Source organism: Phyllostomus discolor, chromosome 1 (assembly GCF_004126475.2).
Source record: "Phyllostomus discolor isolate MPI-MPIP mPhyDis1 chromosome 1, mPhyDis1.pri.v3, whole genome shotgun sequence".
In the NCBI taxonomy this organism is placed as follows: Eukaryota; Metazoa; Chordata; class Mammalia; order Chiroptera; family Phyllostomidae; genus Phyllostomus; species Phyllostomus discolor.
In genome coordinates this window covers 7,377,678-7,398,188 of record NC_040903.2, presented here as the reverse complement: position 1 = coordinate 7,398,188, position 20,511 = coordinate 7,377,678, and the positions used below count along the sequence as shown (strand labels likewise).

The following is a 20,511-nucleotide window of genomic DNA, read 5'->3' as shown; positions in this document are numbered from 1 at the left end:
GGTGCTTTCTCAGTCATTTGAGGATACGCACAGAACTGCAAAGAACCTGAGTCTTCAGCGTACACAAATGCGGCTGAAGTGGAACGCTGTGTCGTCTCTCCGCTCTCGTGGTGTAAACGAGTGGCCTTTCTACAGCCCGTTTAGGGCCACCTGGTTTGCATTCTCTGGCTGTTTAAAGTGGCCTTCGTGGAAGTGGTGTGTACAATTCCCAGGTGCAAGAGGGCTGTGTGATGTGCCTCATGGAGAACAACGCAATGTTGGGTGCGCTGCACTCAGATGCGAGTGAGAGTGCTGTTAATGTCAACAGTGTGCATTGAGTCAAGTGTCCTTAAACAGGAACACATGTGAAAACAAGGTTATATATTGGTCAATTGTTGAAACGCTGTCACCAGAGACGTGTAGGACCGTAATTCTGTATTTTCCCTAGGAACGATGGTTTGGGATTTGCTTATTCAGTCTCTGGGAGTGACTGTAAATAGAACCTAACTACTGTGAATATTAAGAATTGACTGTGTGTTTTTAAACAACCGATGGGTTACTTTTGCCCACGGAACCCAACTCTCAAATGCTTGGTCACCTGCGTTGGTCCCAAAGCCCTGACTGTTCGGAGGATGGCTGGCCGCCCAGGTGGGGGCCTCCTGAAGGCCTTCTCACTGGGCTGGACCATTGCTTCCACCAGCCAGACCCGTGGTGCACGTGGCCAAACCCACGCATGTTAGGGTTCCCTTGGCTGCAGAGACAAGGCGTATCTAACCACCTCGCTCAGTCCTGGGGTGGGCCATTTAAATACTGTTTATCCTCTAATAGTCGGAGGCTGCGTCTGTCTTAGATTTTATCCCCCTTCCCACAGAGCACAGTGTTGAGTGGCATGCAAACCATTCTGAATGGCAAGGAGCCAGATACAAGAAAGGAACCTTAACTGAGCCTTAAAATTAACTGCCCTAACTTCTTGAGCGTCATAGGGGACTGGCAACCGGGGGCAGGGCTTTGGTAAAAGCTGTTCTGTGCCTCCCACCCGCCCACCGGACCTCCCTGCAGACCAGAAACTGAAAGGTGAATGCCTGGCACAGTGAGGGATGGTGAGGGGGCCCTGCCACCACCTGCTGCAGCCCCCTGCTGATTGATGGGCGATCCCTTCTGCACTTGACCTCAGTTACTCCACACCATGGCTCTCTGCATGGCCCTTATTACCCACAGTCTTTGATGGGGAGAGGGAACCACAGAGAAGGTGCGGGCCGTGTTTAAACACACACAACCAGCAAGTGGGTGGAGCGGGGTTCCAGCATAATAATTTGCAAGCACCCAGCCTTTGTCAGTGAACTGGCAGCCAATTTTGATGCACTGCTTTGTTTGACCCAATGATCTGAATCAGTTGCTCTTATTTAAAAATCAGGACATAATTAGGCCCTGGCTGGCGTAGCTCAGTGGATTGAGCGTGGGCTGTGAACCAAAGTGTTGCAGGTTCGATTCCCAGTCAGGGCACATGCCTGGGTTGCAGGCCACAGCCCCCAGCAACCACACATTGATGTTTCTCTTTCTCTCTCTCTCCCTTCCCTCTCTAAAAATAAATAAATAAATAAATAAATAAATAAATAAATAAATGAAATCTTTAAAAAAATCAGGACATAAATTGAGCAGCGCCTGCCCTGCCCCGGGGGAGGCATGGAGGCTGCAGTTTCTCAGAGCTTCCCCCAGCCCGCTGCATTCCTCCTCCTCCCCAGCTTGGCTCTGTTGACCTTGGTTTGCCCTTGTCCTCCACTGGGTCAGCTCCTTTCCTTCAGTATGATCCTGTCATCTATATAACTGCATCTGGTCCTCATGGTTTTAGGACTATTCTGCAGCTGAATGAATTTACTCAAGATCATTCGGCTACATGAGATTCAATGTAGTTCTCCGGCCCCTTTCTCCACACGGCCTCCTGGACTTTTTACAGCCTGTGAACTGCTGCCCCCGAGAAGCAAGGCCGGTTTCGACTTTCCCGAGGCACTGATTTGTGAAGACTGCTCCGGGGACAGCAGGAACGCCGCGGTGCAGGGAGGGCGTGCGTGAGCAGAGAGGCAGGGGGAGGCGACAATACTTCTAGGGAAACTCTTCCTAAGTACTAACAGAGTCCACGGGAGCCCTTCTTCCCGTCCTGACATTTCTGCTTGTGAGCTGTCATTCAAGCAGGTGTCCCACAGCCTGGGGAACGCTTCTTCGTGAGGCAGGCACGCTCATTCCCCGAGAGGCTTTCCCCCCACCCCCCGTCCTGCTTCTTAAGGTCAATATGCCTGCTGGGGCCGGGGGGGGGGGGGGGGGGAGACTCCTTCTTTGGGGAGGGGTCGTTCTCTGGTGCAAGAGTTCCAGATGACATTTCCACATCAAGGGTCCCGGGCTTTGCATCACTGCAAACGAACCCATTAGGAAGAGCACAAGCAGCCGGAGGGTGCCTGCTTCCTCCAAACAGGACTCAGCACAGCCCAAGTGGCACGCAGAACCTCCAGCCGGCCAGCCGGCCCTGGCCTTTGGGGTGTCCTGGAATTTGCCTGAGGACAGTCCCGCATCTGGCCTCCTCCTGTGCAGCCCCGCCCCCGCAGGATGGCCAGCACAGTCCCTCTGAGACGCTGCCGTCCACATGGCTCTCTCTCTCTCAGAAGCCGTCTGTGGCTTCTCTTCTCCTCGAGAACACAGTCAAAGTGACCGCTCCTGCAGTCTGAGTTCCTTGCCGTTTGAACCCTCATCCCACCGTCCTCCAACGGTTATTTCACTGCTTGCCTTCCAGAACATTCTCCTCTGAGTAAACAGGGATACTTGGCCTTCCCGGAGGAGTCCATATGCAAGTTTTTTCCCCCCTATTCTCCCCTGAATATATGGGTCCTCTCACTCCTTCGAGACCCTGTCCAAGTTTCTCTCCTTTGAAGTCTGAGACTTATGGGCCTCATTTTCCCTGGTTGGAAGAGGGATTTTGATGAGGATTAAGTGCACATAACCAGCCCTCCACGGAACAGCTGCGGAGGGGGGGGGGGGGAGCGGCGATGATGACGCTTCTTCTCCAGATCCACAAATATTGGGATGTACCTGGACCGAAGTTTCAGACTCACATGAAACATCAGCTTCCAATTTCCAGTGGTTGGAGTGGATACAGGGCCCATAGATTCCGTGTGTGATTTACTTCTTCTTTTATTATGTTCCAAGACCCACTTATTCACGGGCTCAAACACACTGTGGACCAAGAGTGGTTTCAGCCTCTTCCTGCCACGCGTACATCACCCGCACCTGGCCACGCCATCCCTGCCGTTCATCGTCCTCAGCTTCCACTCCTTTCCTGGTAAGCGGAAATAGTGCCCACCTCAAGGGGTGACTGGGGGACCGAATGAGATGTCCGTCAGCTCCTAGGTAGGATGATGGCACATGCCCGACACAGCGGGCACCCAGCCAACGCCTCACCTTCCCTTTCTTCTGGTGGCTTTTGTCATCAAGTAGAGCCACCACGGACCCGAATCTCGTCCGAGCCACCTCGGACTCCCCGGACTGTTATGGTCTGAAACACAGACTCCGTCTGAGGTGCTCACGTTTTACGGGTCTATCGCATGGCTTCTTTCAAATTTTTGTTTCACAGACTTTTGGAGAAAAGCTGAAAACCAGAGCTGAAAGAAAAGTCCGCCTTTCCGTGGGCATGTTGGCAGTCTGTCTGTCCAAACTAAACAGTCTCTGTGACGGTCTTATCCAACTTTACTCCCAAAGAATCTAAAACTTGCTCTGGAAGGAACGTGCTGGCCAGCTTCTTTTAAGATGCATTATGAAGACAGTTTTTTCAAGAGGCAGCACAAAATGTCGCTGGCTCTTTCAGGCAGGCTTCAGCAACTTCCAGGCCTTCTGGTTGGGAGGGGAGGCAATGTTCTGCCCCCTTATCCAGGTGCAAAGTATGACTAGCAACAATGTCTGCAGACGGCAGCCCAAATGGAAACCCTCTCTTTGACACAGATTATGGAGCTCTTTAGAACTAATCTCAATGTTTGTATTAGACTTCATGGTTTAGGCTAATATTCCTGAAATCAAAGCAGCCCTCTGAAGGGACTATATACACCGGGATGTGCTCCGAGGAAAATATGCTTGCAAATGGATCCTCATCAGTTCTCTGGGGCTGATCGAGGGTCGTGGCGAATCTGCTTCAGGAAGTGAAGACCGCCAAGTGAGTAGAAACTGGTGGGGTGAGTGGGCAGGCAGAAGCCGGCGAGGACTGTGTATATCCAGGGGAGGAGAAAGGAGCATGCCCGCGGCGGAGAGGAGCAACGCTGAGAGTGACTGGTCCAGTCCATGCACCTGAGCGTGGGGTTGGGGTCCGTTGTGGGCAATCCCTATTCCGGCCGCCCCTCCACCACCTTCCTGGGCATCGGTGCCCATGATGACAAAGATGTGGTGCCCACCCCTTTCAAAAAATGCTTTGCACCTTGCTCAAGGCTTGTGCAACCTGAAGTAGGAGCTGCAGCCCTTGATACATTTTTACTTTTTCATTCATTTCACTCATAGGCCCTGGCGCTGGGACGTGACTTTTCAGGGCACAGTTTTTGTCATTTGTCAGGTTTCCACGGAAGCACGCAGCTCTCCAGCGATTCAATTTGTGCTTTACCTGGGGGGCCCAGGGGCAGCGCGAAAAGACCGTGGGCTTCGGGGTCATACAGATCCAGGTTCGAATCCTGGTATTCCACTGCTGGCTCGGGGCAAACCGGCGAACCCCTGTCAATCTCATCTCACCTGAAAAGCTTCCCCATCTGTGCAGCAGAGCTGGCCACTTTATAAGGGTTTGTGAGGGTTAACAGAGGTAATAAATACCTGACGCGCAGCAGAAAACTGAACAGAGGGCCGTTCAAACAGACAGAGGAGCGAGGCGTTGCACGGAGGCATGGTTGCCCAGGATACGGCCATGGGTCTGACGTCATCACGGTGAAATCGACTGCACCAATGAAACTTTTTTTTTTTTTTACCATTGTCCACAATCTAAATGGCAAGTGTACAAGATACGGTCGCCTCATCAATGGTGGGAATACGTCTGGGTCTCCCACACTCTGAAAATGTTATTGTTGCGCTTCAGCTAACCCCTCCGGCTGCCTTCCTCACTCTTCCCTCCCGGCTCCACACGTGTGGAAGGACTGAGCCATCCAGCCCTCCCTTTCACAGCCTAATTTCTGTTTCCGCAAGTCTCCCGACAGCGCCTCTAGCGCAGTGATTTTCCACCAGCGTGCCGCAGGATTTTTGAAACCTGCAGTACCTGACTATTTAGCTAGGGGCACTGCCCCCTTTTTTCCCTTATCAATATTTCTCCTGTCAGATAAAAAAAAAAAAATGGCAACAGTCCACAAAACAACAGCTGTCTAGTGTGAATGAATCAAAATTATGCCTATTTTTGGTCAGACTGGCAAAAATACATTTTTTGGGTGTGCTACAGAATTTCAGTAATTAATTTATGTGCGCCACGGGAGGGAAAAGATGGGAAATTGCTGCTCTGGAGACTAGAAAGTTATCAGTGTTCCTTGCACTTTGCACACGGCCCTGTCGCCACCGTGGCTTTGCACCCCACTGCTCACCACTTCCTCCGAAACAGCAGCTCTGAGCCCCGGCTGTGCATTAGAATCACCTCGGGGGCTTTAAGCTTTTACTTTTGCCTGGATCCCACCACCAGAGAATCCGGTGTAACCGCCTTGGGTGCAGCCTGGGCTCTGCGATTGCTCAAAGCTCTCTCGTCGCTGCGTAAAGCGCAGCTAAGGCTGAGGACCACCGCGAAGAGTCCTCTCCCTGATTCATGTAACGTGACAAAACTCTGTTTCTCCCACTGGCCAAACATTTCTGAGTCTCTTTCAGGGGATCTTACTCAAATCCTGTTTAGAATGTGGTTTTGTGCAGTAAAGGATGCAACTGCTCTAAGTAAGGCAACTTATAGTTGGAGCTGTTGCTATGGTATTGTTAAAGGACTTCTGCAAATCTTGGTTAATCAGAAAGCTTACTGAATGCAGGTTCAAGGTATGGCTGGATCGGTATGGGAGAAGGGAGAAGGAAGGGAGGAAGCAAGGGAGGGAGGAAGAAAGGAAGGAAGGAAGGAAGGAAGGAAGGAAGGAAGGAAGGAAGGAAGGAAGGATCTTATGCTTTATGATCCAATAACCCTGTATATCCAGTGCTTTCTCTTCTATTGTATTTCAACAGAAATATCAGGCATATTAATCTTAGCAATGGTTGATTGAGCACCATCTTATATCCTCACATGGGTCTATAACATGCATGTATTACAACTTTGATGAGATGGATTAGCCTCATTTTACAGCATGAAAATGGATATGGGATGGGTTAGTCGTCCCAGGTCACAAGCCTGGAAAATGACAAAGCTGCGGTTTTAAGTCAGGACAGGTCCTCTCTGGATTAGAATCTTAAGTTAATTGATGCCAAATGTGGGAGAATTCCTGCAGAGGTCTTACTTGGGGGAGACATTCAAATACTCAACATCGGTGGTGTATCTCCCTTCAGTTTCCCCCTCTGCAGGCCAGGGCCCTGCAGTCTTCCTCCCTGTGCTTTGGTGTGAATGCCTCTCATCTTCTGGTTACTCAGGCCACCTTGACTACAGTTTGCCAGGGGCCCTGCTGGCCTGTGCTGTCCAGAGTAAGATAATAGCAAGGGTCTTAGGCATTGACCAGTTATCAAGGGCGTTCTGAGGGAATGGCTGGGTCTGCCACAAAGCAGAAAACTTGTGACGGTGGGTGGATTTCTATGTTCAGGAGAAAGTGTTGGAAATGAAGAACTAGGTGTTTGTTGAACAGGAGTGGCCAGAGATGGAGACGTGGCTTTCTCTGCAGGCCTCAGAGGGACGCCGAGGGTGACAGAAAAGAGTACAGTGTAAGGAAGGTAAGGAGAATGAGTAACTTGAGGAGAACATGGAAAAGGATTCAAGAAACCCTTCCCTTCCCTTCCATTCCCTTGCCTTGCCTCGCCTCCCCTTCCCTTCCCTTTCCTCCCCTTCCCTTCTGTTCCCTTGCCTTGCCTCGCCTCTCCTCGCCTCCCCTTCCCTTCCCTTCCCTTCCCCCCCCTTCCTTTCCCTTCCCCTCCCTCCCTTCTGTTATCCGCTACTTTTCTCCCAAAGCGAACCAGCTGTCACTTGAACCTGCATTCAGTAAGCTTTCTGATTAATCAAAAACTTCAGATTTCCTTTAACAACACCATAGCAACAACCCTAACTACAAATTGCCTTCATTGTAAGATTTGCCTTCTTTACTACACAAAACAACATTCTAAACAGGATCTGAGGGAGAGTTTAATACCGCACTGGCTAGCCAGTGAGAGACCAAGGCAATGCTGGAAAGAATGCAGTTACATGAGGAGAAACAGTCGTTCAAAGCAGGACCCAGGCCAGGGCCAAGGCCAAGGACTTCATTGCCTGTCCTCTGGCCCTTCACCCCGAGCACACCGGAGGGTACACGGGTTACTTTAAGTCTGAAAAGGCTCTGGGTCTGGCTGCCAGGAGGCGGAATGTCACGCTCAATCACAGTAACTAGATGGGGCCTTGTGGTTCACACATTTTGTTCCTCTTCCATCTGATGCCTTTGATTTTTTCTCTCCATTTCCCCTGCTTCACCTGGCACATTTCTTTGGGTTTGCCTGGAGCTCCATGTAGCAGGGGCACGCTGACGTGCATGGGATTTCCACTGTGGACCAGGCGCCGTGCACGGCACTCTGGCTATCGGGGGCATATTCACTGCGGGCATATTCTGTTGGTATTTGTGAGGCATAAATACAGAGAGGGTTTTGACTTGAGGGCTCTGGCGGAGGAGAGGGCAAGGAGAAAAGGAAGAGAGGAGGAGGCTTTGGAGAAGAGGATGGTTGGAATGCAGGAGTAGGGAAGGGAAAGCAGGGGAGAGAGAAAGGAGCATGTGTGAGGAGAGGGGCCTGTGGAAAGCGAGGCAGGAGCGGGGTGGAGAATGAAAAGAACTGCACGGCACAGAAAACGGGGTAAAGAGAGGGAATGACTGAATGGGGTGGGCTGGGTGGGAGAAGACTAAGGGCGAAGATTGGAAGAGGAGAAAAAGTAGGAGAGGCTGATTCTCCATAGAGAAGAAATGGGGTGTTACAGACACTTACCTGTGATCCCCACCCCCCCAATTCTTATGTTGGAGCCCTAACCCACTGTGTGACTATATTTGGAGACAGGACCTTCAAGGGGGTAGTTAAGGTTAAATGAGGTCATGAGGGTGGGGCCCCGATTCAATAGGACCGGTGTCCTTATAAGAAGAGAAACACCAGATCTCTCTCTCTCTCTCCCTCTCTCTCTCTCTCTCTCTCTCTCTCTCTCTCTCTCACCCCCACCCCCCAGCTATATCTTGATCTCCCTGATGTCAAGATATAGCTAGAAGGTGGCCACCTGCAAGCCAAGAAAAGGGTTTTTGCCAGGAACCAATCTTCTAGACACCTTGATCTTGGACTTCCACCATCTGACCAGTGAGAAAAGTACATTCCCATGGCCTCAGCCATCCAGTGTGTGGGGCTGTTCTGTTCTCACGGCTGAGCGAGCTAGCACCAGGGGTGTGGAGAACGAAAGCGAGTCCAGGGGATCTCTGGGCCACCACCTGCCCTCTCTGGGGGAGTGGGCCCTAACACGCATTTTAAGTTTCTTCCTCTGACCTAACAGATGTGGGGGTACTGGCTCTCTAGGCCAGTGGATGACACATCCATGTACATGTGTGTCAGCCTCAGTGGGTGCTGAGGCTTTGGGTCTCATCTGGAAAGTAGGGGTACACACAGTGCCAGTTTTACGGGGGTTTTCGGGGATTAAATGACGGTTTGCCCCCCCCCCCCCCACACACCTTCTGGGTAGGGAGGGTGCTCCGTTAGTGATCACTGTTAGTACTGTGTGTGTGTGTGTGTGTGCACACGCACGTGCACCATGTTTATGTAGGACAGTTTTTTTTGAAGGGCAAGGTCTCTTGAGATGTCCCACACAGCAAAAAATCTTAAACTGTTTGTGGGTCTCCAGGTTATCCTGGGTTGAGCCACATGAGATCGCCATTCCCATAGCTGAAAATCAGCAAGTATTTTAAAAAGTAGGAACATTTCACATAAAATCCTGGTGCATGGATTTTCTTTTAAAATCTGAAGATCTGGCCCTCTCGGGCCACATTGGAGCGAGCAGTGAGTGCCCCCGTGGGGTGGAGCATGCCACCCCAGGCCGCAGGGTCTCGGCCACATGCCCATTCACGCAAGCACGGGTCCAGCTTGCCCCTATAGACAGAGAATTACAGCCTTCGACTTAGTACACTGCCTAGAGCTGAGGCAATGTGTTGCTGATGGTGTGCCCTGAGGGACAAGAATATATTTTTTTTACAGACAAACGCATTAAAACCACAGTGTAGATTTGGGTTAGCAAACGGCAAGCACAAATCATCTCGAATCAAACAGCTGAGGCCCTTGGAGAATTCCAATACACCAGGGAGAGCCACTCTGGGTTCTGCTGGTCGCTTTGCACTCTCACCTGGGCTGAAGTGGTTTCCCTTGATGGGTTCACATTCACACGCAAGTCCCTTCCCTGAGTGTCTACGCGTGTTCTTCTCTCTTGCTTGCACTTTCCTTTTTAATCACCTGCCCCGTGTCAATGTGTCCAGTGAGAAGGACTGCCCTACAACAAAGAGGTCTGTGGGAATATCAGCCGGCCAGCCAAAAACATCAGGCTCTTAAGAACAACTGGCATTTTGGGGGGCTGGGGAGCATAACATTATTTTGTTTTGCAAATGAAGAAACTGAGGCTCAGAGAGGTTACTAAGCTTGTCCAGAGTCACACAGCGAGGTGGGAGAGCTGAGATTCAAACCCCATTCCCTCGGTGGTTACGGTGGGTGTCCACAATGCCGTTGAGGCCCATGTAAGTTAGAATACTGCCCCAGGCATAGATCCAACCCCGTGCAAGAGAACACTGTGCAGATGCATCTGGGTCCTGGGAATGGGATTTTGTTGCAAGTGGTCATGTTGTGAGTGGCCGTGGTAAGAGGGTTCCTGTGCCCTGGGCTGCAGCAGGCAGGGAAGGCTGAGCCACAGGAGAGGGGACAGTGACACGCCTACAAAGGCTGCCACTTGATGAGCCCACACTTTCAGGATGCGATGTTTTGTTTTCCCTTTCCGTACAACTGGCATTTGTATTTCACCTTCTAGCTTGCATACTTTCTCTTACATAGTATCTCATTTAACACTACCAGTGGGTCCCCTGGACTAGGGACATATTATTCCCATTTCAATGATGGACAGACAGAGGCTCAGAGAGTTCAGAGAACTTCCCCACAATTGTACAGCCAGGAAGGGTTAGGGCTGAAACTGGCACACAAAGACATTATAATTCCAGATTCTTCATTCTTTCAGTTAACTATGAAGAAAATCGGCACCATAACATGGATGATAGTAGGCTTTGTTACAACTAAGTATTTGTTTTTGTTTTTTAAGTCAGAGTGTTGGTCTTTTTATGAGATGAGCTTCCTAGCAAAGCTGGTGCAAATTCAGCACTAAGGAAAGGAAAGTATTTAAGTCGGGGAGAGTACCTGTCGCCCTGCAATGTAGGTGTCAGACCGGACCTGGAGGGGCAGCGACAGCCACTCGGGGTCTCCTTCAGTCACCGCGTGTAGGACGCTGCCTTCCTCCCCCCCAGCCCGGGGTGGGGCTCCGGTTCCTTCTCAGCACAGGGGGTCCCTCTCCGTCCCCGGAAGCTGGTATGGCGTGTGCAGTAGGGACAAGTCATCTGGAACCTGGTGTCATAGTCCAGGTGTCCCTTTCAAGGGGGGTGTGGCTGTTCTCACCGAACCACAGCAACTTCCAGGGGAAGTTGCTGCTGTAAGTGCAGGGAGACCCCGGAGAGCTTGGGGAAGGCAGCTGCTGACAGTCTTCAAGCATTTAAAAGGCCAGGAAAAAAAAGACACGGACTTTTCCACGCTACTTTCGAAAGCAGAGCAACGACCAACGGAGAGACATTAAACATGGCTGGATTCTGGTATAATAAAGAACATTCTGGCAGCCAGTGGTGTTTTAATGGAAGGAGCTGCCTTCACAAATATGAGCTTTTAGGTACAGTCGGCACTGAGGCTGAACGTGAGACCCGCCGCATGGATCAACCCTAACAGCCTGCTCGAACAGCATTCCGTATCAGCCTCAGGGACAAACAGGGAGATGATCAACAATTTCGGTGACATTTTAAGGACCTAGCACATAAACTGCCTTCAAGAAATGAGAATTTTTGTTAAGTCTCCACACTATGTTGGAAACATATAAAATTGCCATTTCCGTAGGTAATAAAATGGTTGAAGGTCAGCAGTTTTATATAGTTCAACATAATTCACACAAAGACGGAAGAACAGGCTTGATTCTCCAGACCTGCGCTACCTAGAGACGAGAGATGCCCGTGCAGCCATGCGGGGTTCACTGTGCAGAGGTGTCGTGCTGTTCTGGGCTGAGTTGTGTCTCCCCCATAATTCACAGTTCAACTACTTCAGAGCGTGGCTGTATTTGAAGATAAGACCTGTTTTTATAAGGTTTTTTTAAAATTTATTTTTAGAGAGAAGCGAAGGGAGGCAGAGAAACATCAATGGGTGGTTGCCTCTCATGCATCCCCTACTGGGAGCATGGCCTGCAGCCCAGGCATGTGCCCTGACTGGGAATCAAACCTGAGACCCTTTGCTTTGCAGGCCTGTGCTCAGCCCACTGAGCTACACCAGCCAGGGCTGAAGATAAGACCTTTAAAGGGCTGATGAAGTTAAAGTGAGGCCCTGAGGGTTGGCCCTAATCCCGCTGGGCTGGTGTCCTTGTAAGAAGAGGGGATTTTGACCCACAGAAGGAAACCAGAGGTGTGCTGCACAGAAGAAAGACCCCTGCAAGCCCCCGCAGGAAGGAAGCCGACTACACATTAAGGGGAATGGCCTCTGAAAGAACCAAATCAATGGACACCTTGGTCTCGGACTGCTAGTCTTCGGAACTGTGAGAAAATTTAATTCTGTTGTTTAAGTCATCCAGTTCATGGCATTTGGCATACAGGGGCCTATGGGTACATGGAGGATGACTGTAGGGATGAAGATGGACAAGGAGGCCTGGGAAGAGAGAGATTTTCAGAGTCCCCTGAAGACCATGCCAAGGAACGTGGGCTTAATTGGGAAGGAAAAGAGGGGATGCTGGTGACCTGGGAGACCGGCATCAACACCTGTGACAGGACGGGCTGGTGAGGCCAACACATTCAACGAATCCCTTAGCTAAGGTCCTATTAACATGAAATTGGATTTTAGAGTGGAATGGGATAACAACTACTTCCTAAGACGTCTTTTCTAAACAAAATTAATGGTTAAGAAACTGGAAGAAAAATCACAACTAATTTAAGAGGATAAGCTGCTTTGGGGATGACAGAAAAGCCACCAAGGAACGTCTTAATGACAACTGTCAAATGTTGGTCGAGTGTTGAGGGCGATGCATCTGGTAGGATGTGGTTTAAAACAACCGCGCAAGCTCGGAGTGGCCATTATTGGTAGAATAGGCCCCGAAACTGCAAATATTCAATAGTATTCTATAATTTGTCTTTGATTACTTAGCACTAACTCTCTCCCCGTGATTTGGAGGCAGATAGGCGTGTGTTGGAGTCGGAGCGCTGGTCTAGCTCCGTGGCCTTGGGCAAGTCACTTCTTGCTCGTGTCTTTCAGACGGGATGCAATCTGCCCCCTGCCGCTCCCCAGATGCCTGCTCAGATGGGGTCATAGGCCCTCCTATGGGATTCTTATCATATAAAGCAGAGTCACACTATGCTCCTAGTTAAAACAGTCTCTGTTTAAAACAAATTTTGATTAGAAATGGAACTGAAGGACTAGTCCAGAGCAGGCCTCTGGACTGCTAGGTAGGAAATAAAGAATCCTTCCAGGGTCCATGGGGCAGGGTGGAGAAGGCGCGTGTTATGGAGACTGCGACACCTTCAGTTTAAATACACGCTCCATATCTTGGCGCTTATAGGACATTAGCTAAGCTACTCCCCACTCCTCATCTGAACAACGGGGATGCGGACACCGTCTATGTAAAGCTCTGGCCCATGCTAGGCGTTTATTAAAAAGACTCTGTTAAGCTGATCATCATAGCGCCTCCTCTGGTGGCAGACGGAGCAGCTTTGGAGCAGCCGTTTCATCCGTTACTGGGGACCGCATCTCACTGACGACAACTGAATACCAGCTGGGTGTGTGACTGAATAACCGTGTGTCCTTCACCTCTCGAGGATTCCGAGAGTGTTGCCTGGGCCTTGGTGTGTATTTGGTTCAAGATTGTGCGGACCGGGAAGCAGACGCTTCTTGAAAACACATTTTCCTTTCTTTCCTGAGTATATGCCAGGAGTGGGGGGGGGGCGGGATAGGAGAGCTCTGAGAAGACGTTTCCCCAGGCCCGGAGAGACCGGGCGGGGGGGGGGGGGGGGGGTCAGGATCAGTGCATCCGTGAGGGGCGGGAACTCGCCCTCTGTGGGGTGCCTGGCCTGGACGGTGATTCTCAGATCCCAGACGGGGGTTGGAAGCAGACGCCACAGACATCAGGGACAGGCAATTTATAAGGATGAGCATAACTGGTGAGAAGGAAACCCTCCCTGGTATTGGAGGCAGTGGGAGCAGGAGCCTGATCATTTCTAAAGCCGAAGTTCCTGTGGGCTTGGGCTCTTGGAATTGGGTTCAAGTTGAATGAAAGAAAATAAAGAAATGTGCCATTCCTTGCAGACCTGTGTTTTTTAGATTGATTGACACTTGCTCTCGTGGTAAGACATTGGAGAATTTAAAGATGCATTCATTCCCACTCCTTGGGGGCTTGGCACCAATTTGGGAGCTGGAGGAGGTCATGTGACACCTGGTGGGTAACTGTCATTCAGAGCATCGCAGGGCCCCGACATGGGGTCAACTGCAGTTGAGACCTCCCGGTTCAGGAGGCAGACAGCTGACTTGTGCTAAAGGCAGACAGCCAGGATGATGGCTGAGCGTTTCTCCTGAAGGGACGTATTAAAATACACTCTCCCGATCACTGCATGCCAATACCACATTATGTAATGGCCATAGCTATAAACTTATGCATTTTTCTAGGCCCTAATGTTCTTTTGGAAGTAGGCCCACTTGATAGGACGGAGAAGCACAGACCCTGGTGACGGCATAAGGCACTGCAAACAGAGCTAGTGACTCCCATGGAAGTGCTGAGAGGTTTATCTCCATGGAGCCCGAGGGCTGAGAAGGGGCCCCGATGTCAGCCAGCTCCTCCTGCCCCTTCCATTCCCCACCCCCTCCTACTTCACAGGGGCTGCTCGGATGTAACAAAGCCTCAAGGCTGCTATTTGAAAGACCACGAGGATGGTCACGGCCTTGGTGGAGCAGGTGGAGGAGAGGGGGGTCCAGGTTCACCTCCACCCCTTAACCGCTGTGCGGGCAAGGGCCGCTGTTATCTCCTGCCGGGACAACTAGCGCTTCCTGACTGGGCTCTGCTTAATCATCTTAAATCATTGCTCTGATGAACTGCTGGCAAGTTACTTTCTTGTTTACAAACTTTTAGTGATTACTCCATTAAAAAATTCAAGCTCTGTGGTTTGGCATTCAAGGCTTCCTTACAACCTGATTCCAGCCAAGTCTCCATGACCCCCTCCCCATCCGCCAACTAAGTCTTCAGAGCTCATTTCCCTTTGCTCCCCATGCCTGCACTTTGTTCTGCCAGGGCAGCTCTCCTGCTACTCCCCACTCGGGCATCTTTCGTGGTTTTCCTAATATTCTTCTCCCTGCTTGGAATGCCCCTACCACCAATTCTTACCCATCCTTCAAGGCCAGATTTCATGTTCCCTCCTCTGAGGAGTCTTCTCTGAGCATCAGCCAGGTGGACCCGAGTTTGAGATCATACTCTGCCACTTAACTTCTTAGAAAACTTCAGGCGGTTACTGAATTTCTCTAGGGCTCAGTTTTCCCATCTGTTAAATGGGCCAGTGAAAACCCAGCTTGTAGCCTTATAAAGTACACATGGATTAGTCATATTGTCAAGGTGCTTAGCACAGTCCCTTGTACATGGTAAGTGCCAAAGAGCGTTACACATTACTCTGGTTTTTCCAGGGACCCGAGGTCTCCTTTTCTCTGAATCCCCATTCACTTGGAGGCTCTCTGATATGTTTCTTGGAAATCTAACTTTGCATTTTACCTATTAGAACACATATTTTATTTCCCCCATTTGACTGAGCACTCCTTCCAGGTGGGATCCTGTTGTATTCTAGCTGGTGTCCTTTGCGGGGTCCTCTATACCCCAGGCCCCCAAAACCATAGACAAAGGCTGACTTCTTGGGTGTGAAATGAGGATTTGGTTTTTGTCACTTTTCCTTCTAAAAGTTGACAATATTTTTTAAAAAAACTTAATTGCCTTAGATAGGAGAATCCCAGTTGTTGGGCTTGTGTTTCATAGAAATGCGGGAAATCAGTTCATGAAGTGGCCGATTTGAATGTTAATGAAGTCTTGGGGAATGTCATGGGTTTGAAGGCCACGGGGCAGCGTGCCCTCGCCCTTTCCCGGCACGCATTCCACATTCCGTGGTCTGTGTGATAGTCCTTGGGGGAACATGTTTCATGTCCTAATGGAAAAGTGTGGAAAAGATCAGATTCTAATGACCCACTCATGGAAAGACAGAGGACACACGAAGAAACAAAAACATGTGAAAATAGCTGACTTTCTAGCATGAGCGAAGATCAGGAAGGTTTGACTATGGGCGCCCCATCTGGAGTTCCTGAGACAGATCTGAGCAAGCGACTGAGCCTTTCTGGGTTATAGTTTTCTCAGCTCATAGAGTAGAGATTACAGCAGAATTTCAGTAATAATATCCCAAATAGGGTGTGAGTTTTATTTCATTTTTTAAAAATATTTAATTTATTTATTTTTAGAGAGGGGAAGGGAGGGAGAAAGAGAGAGAGAAACATCAATGTGTGGTTGCCTCTCATGTGGCCCCCACTGGGGACCTGGCCTGCAACCCAGGCATGTGCCCTGACTGGGAATCGAACCTGCGATGCTTTGGTTTGCAACCCACACTCAATCCACTGAGCTACGCCAGCCAGAGCAAATTGTGAGTTTTAAATGCAACTATTCATTTTTTACTATGATTTAGTTATCTTTTCATTTTATTTTACTTTATTCTTATTGTTGACACTATTACAGATGTCCCCATTTTACCTCCTTTGCCCACCTCCAATCAGCCCCCTACTATTCAAATAAAGCACTTAGAATAGTGCTTGACACAAAATAGGTGGTCAATAAAATGTTATACTGTTTTCATTAGAAGAAACAAATGCAAAGGGAGTATTTGAGAAAAATAAAATAAAAAACTAAAACGTGTGAGAAGCCCTGCCGTGAAGGAACCAGCATTGCACAGATAATAAAAGCTCACACTCATTCAGCCCTCATACGCCAGACACTCTGATAGTAGGCCCTTTGCCCAGATTCCTAACTCAACCCCCACAATGCCTTTATAAGAATAGATATAACTATTAGCCTCATGTAACAGGTGAAGAAAGAGATGCTTGAATGGGTCTGAGTTTGCAGGGCGGTTACCAGGTGGCGCTGCATTTGAAGTCAGATGTTTGTCTCCCCAGAGCCCGAGTTCTGGTCCACGGTGGCTCAGAGCTTCCCACATTCGCTTTGGGTCATCCTCTTATCACTAATCTGGTGGCCTCGAGATGCAATTTGGGGACGAGAGCCTCACTCCCCGCAGTCGACTCAGTTCATGGGAGCGGCCATGGTCTTCCCACCCCCGTGCCTTTGCTCACTGGCCTCTGCCTGGACTCTCGCTCCTGTGGCTCTTTTCATGATATTTTGATCCTCCTGCAAGGTCTAGTTCAAACGCAACTGGGTGAGATTCCTTTGACTCGATCAGGCTGATTTCCAAAGCCCCCACTCAACGCTGTTCTCCACGCACTTCTACACGGACTCTTATGCGGGTTCTCTCCGTCAAGGGCCAGGCTCAAAGAGCCTCGGCAAAGCTTCTGGCATGGAGTGGACACTCAGCTAGGGGTACCTCTTTCCTAGTCTCTCCAGGGTTCGATGCCTGAGCCTGGGGCTTTTCGGGTCCTGGTTCACAGGCTTGGGATATGTGAGGGGAGCTCGCACCCTGGGCTGAGTCTGGCTTGCATTCACATCCTGTGCAGGTTCAGACAGCTGGGCTCCCACACTCCCTAGCAGCTCATTAGTTAACACGGACGGCCTCGCGCCATCCTCTCCTTCAGCCTCTCCGAGGTGAACAGGCATGATTAGGTCTCACGGGGCCTCTCCTCACCGTCCTCTTTGGGACAGCCCTGACCTGTCCTTTCCAGGGCGCTGTCCAGGTCTCGTTACAGAGCCCCTCGGTGGCCGCGCCTCAGATGAGTCAGCTGGCGTGGGCTTCATTAGCAGCTCTGATTGCCTTTTGTTTTCCTGCGCACTGGGGCCTCGGCAGGGCCCAGAGGCGGGGCCTGGCGGGCCTGGTTTCCAGAGATGGAGCCCGCCTCCGCCTCCCTAGGAGCGCGTGGTGCAAAGTCCTCGCTCTGCTCCGCCTCCCCGCCTCCGGCCCCCCGGCACGTCATGCCACACTGCGCTGTTCTCGGCCGCACCCGTCCCCGGGGTACACTCTGGCGCCACGAAACCGCTGGCCATCCCAGCTCTCCAGCTGCCTTCGATGAGGTCATGGGGTGGGGTCCTGGAGACCCCCTCCTAATAGGGTGGGGGCTTCTCCAACTGGCCCGGGAATGGTCGAGAGGATGAGGAGGAAGAGATGAGAATACTTTCGAACGTCCAACCCACTGCTGCCTCCCTCTCGAGGCTGTACGGCCAGCGTGGGTAGAAGGAGAGAAAGGGAAGGGAGAGAATGTAGGGGGAGGACGAGGAACGGGTGGGCACTGGTCCCTCCTCTCTTCCATTAACAACTGTGGACGGGGAGAGGCACTCTCAGTTTCTCTTGACCACCTTGCAAGGAGCTGACCGAACTGCCTTCTCTGTTTTGAGCGATAATGTCCTTCCCCTGATCTTAATCTCATTCTCTTCAGGGACACCACAAAAGGCAGGGAAGCCACTCTAATCCACCTTATGCAGTCAGAACGTGACACAGACAGGAGACATAGCTCAGACGCAGAGTAACAACAGTTGGTACAGCAAAGACAGCCCTTCTCAACCCGAGCACAGGGTAGCACCCCACATTCTCACCCGGGCCCCAGTGAGTGTTTGCGAGTGTCTCCCCATCGGGGGGTTTTGCGGACGGCGGTCACTTAGATGTCTCAAGCCACTCGAAAGCCGGGTCCAACCCACAGAGCTTGTTAATGTCTGCCTGTGAGAACATCTGTGTGCGTGGGGGAAGGAGCGCGGGGCTCTGCTAAAGGCAGCCTGCTGGAAGAATGTGCAGACCTCCACAAATATCTAGGTTTTATTTTATTTTATTTTATTTTTTGCACCTGGAAGTCTGCCTCGAAAAGATGGGAATGCTGATAAGAGACTTTTTCAGAGAAATTGGAAGAACAGATCACATGCTTATGTGCTCTTCCTCCGAAAACCGCAAGCAACGTCTCATATGGCCAGCACACAGGAAAGCAAGGAATGCTCTAGCCCCTCTGCCCCCCACCTGTTTCTGAGGCACGGCCCAGAAGGCAAAGCCACTCCATTGAGATAATAACATTGTCAGTCAACTGAGACTGGAATGAACAAACTTGGAGTTGAAACACTTTTCCCCCCAAGACATAATAACTGTAACCTCATCTCGTGTGGCTACAAAGGAAAAATCAAATGATTTATTTCACTTTTAAAAACACGTTCTGCAAAACAAGTTTGTAAGCAGTCATAGTAACCGTATTTAAGAGAACTTTTGGAATGTTATTAAAAAACTTCCATGGGAAAGATTTCCGAGTTAATAGAAAGATCATAGCTCCGGAAGCTGAGTCGCATATAACACAGTAAGAAAACATAGATACTCTGACCTCCGCAAAATTAGCCCATCACCACATTAGCGAAAGCACATCGGAGAGAGATTTTGAAGACTCGCGTGCATTTTTCTAAAGGAAACGGCATTTTCCGTACAGTCAAAAGATACTTCAGAGAAAGGTTTGTGTGTCAAGCAGAATAGAAAGTAGGAGAAAGCACCACCGCTGTGTTTTCGAACCTCTGATATATCATTCGTTGAAACACTTTGTACAAGCTCCTCATTTCTCTACTAGGAGATGTTTTTTTTTTTTCCAGTTCCCCTAGTAAACATTTCTGACGCAGGCCAGACAGGAGGGGAAGAGAAACACCACGGTGAGGTGGTGGCTTACCTTTTCTAGGCATTGCTGACATCACACTTCCCTCCAGAACATGAGGCTTTCTGGCTCCGGTTGTCCCATGAAGGTAGAAACCACGGGGAAAAAAATGTCAAGCAGAAATACGTGTTTATGATTCAAAGCTGCTCCAAAACAGCACCAAACTATCGCCTGATGGAAAACGGAGCACTGGTCTGCGCACTAGAACACATTTGAAGCCTGGAGCTCATGCTGTTGGAGGAGGTTTTGCAACTGTCTTCCTCCGTTTAAACAACCTCCTGCTCCTCCCAGGCACTTGCCAGCTCCTCTAATTTAAAGCAACTGCGATCCTTCCCATAATACTCACATTTCAAAGAGCTCAATATATACTCTCGTTAGGAAGGAGTAGGAGCGGCTGGGCGGCGTGCTTCTACAAACCCCGGGCTGAGGCAAATCAGAAGCAAAGGTTTCAGGTATCGGAACACTTCTGTGTCCTTCCCGCTTTTACCCACGGATCTTCTCACCGTGTTACTTCAAGTTGTTTTTGGGACGGAACGGCATCACCTCACTGGAAGCAAACAGTGCCCCAGACAGCTTATGTCTCGAGTTAGGGAACAAGGATGCTAGGGAAACTGTGTTTAAACAGCGCTTTGCTAACACAGTGATTTCCATGCACTTCTTCCCTATCTGTTTGAAAATGTAAAATGAGTGCCCATGATCTTTTTATAAAAGGGGGAAATACCTAAACTGATGCCCTTTGTTGGTGTTATTTTAACCTTTATCCTGTTTGCAAATCATCGCCTCCAGGAAGGTTACTGGCTTTGCAGAGTCTGTCCGTGTAGCTGAATAAGTCTTCTGACGTTCCGTCTGTAATGGATGTTACCAAGTTTACTACTTCCATCACCCGTCTCCTACTGCTGTTAATGTTTTTCCCCCTCCCTCTCACACACATACACACACATTTGTGAATCAAAGTACAACCAATTTATAGTGTGGTCAACTGAAAACGGTGGTTTAAAATATTTTTATAGTATATCTTTTTAAAAAAGTTCTCAGTTACAGTCTACACTTAATACTATTCTGCATCAGTTTTGTATGTACAGCATAGCAGCCAATCACACACTCTCCAGCGTGGCCCCCTGAGACATTCCGAGCACCCACCTGGCATCCTACACAGCCATCGCAATATTATTGATATGTTCCCTAGGCAGTAATTCACATGCCTGTGACTGCTCTGTGACTACCAGTCTGTACTGCTTAATC

At 49.9% G+C, this 20,511-nt stretch overlaps 1 protein-coding gene across 1 annotated transcript in view; it reads right to left on the bottom strand.

Moving 5' to 3' along the window:
* Positions 1 to 19,762, bottom strand: part of C1QTNF7 (C1q and TNF related 7) — a 96,125-nt gene extending 76,363 nt beyond the window's left edge. The window contains exon 1 of the mRNA XM_028507070.2: positions 19,285 to 19,762. Within this exon, the coding sequence (XP_028362871.1) occupies positions 19,285 to 19,306 (22 nt within the window). The 5' untranslated portion in view covers positions 19,307 to 19,762. The remainder of the gene's footprint in view (positions 1 to 19,284) is intronic.
* Positions 19,763 to 20,511: the final 749 nt, after the last annotated feature.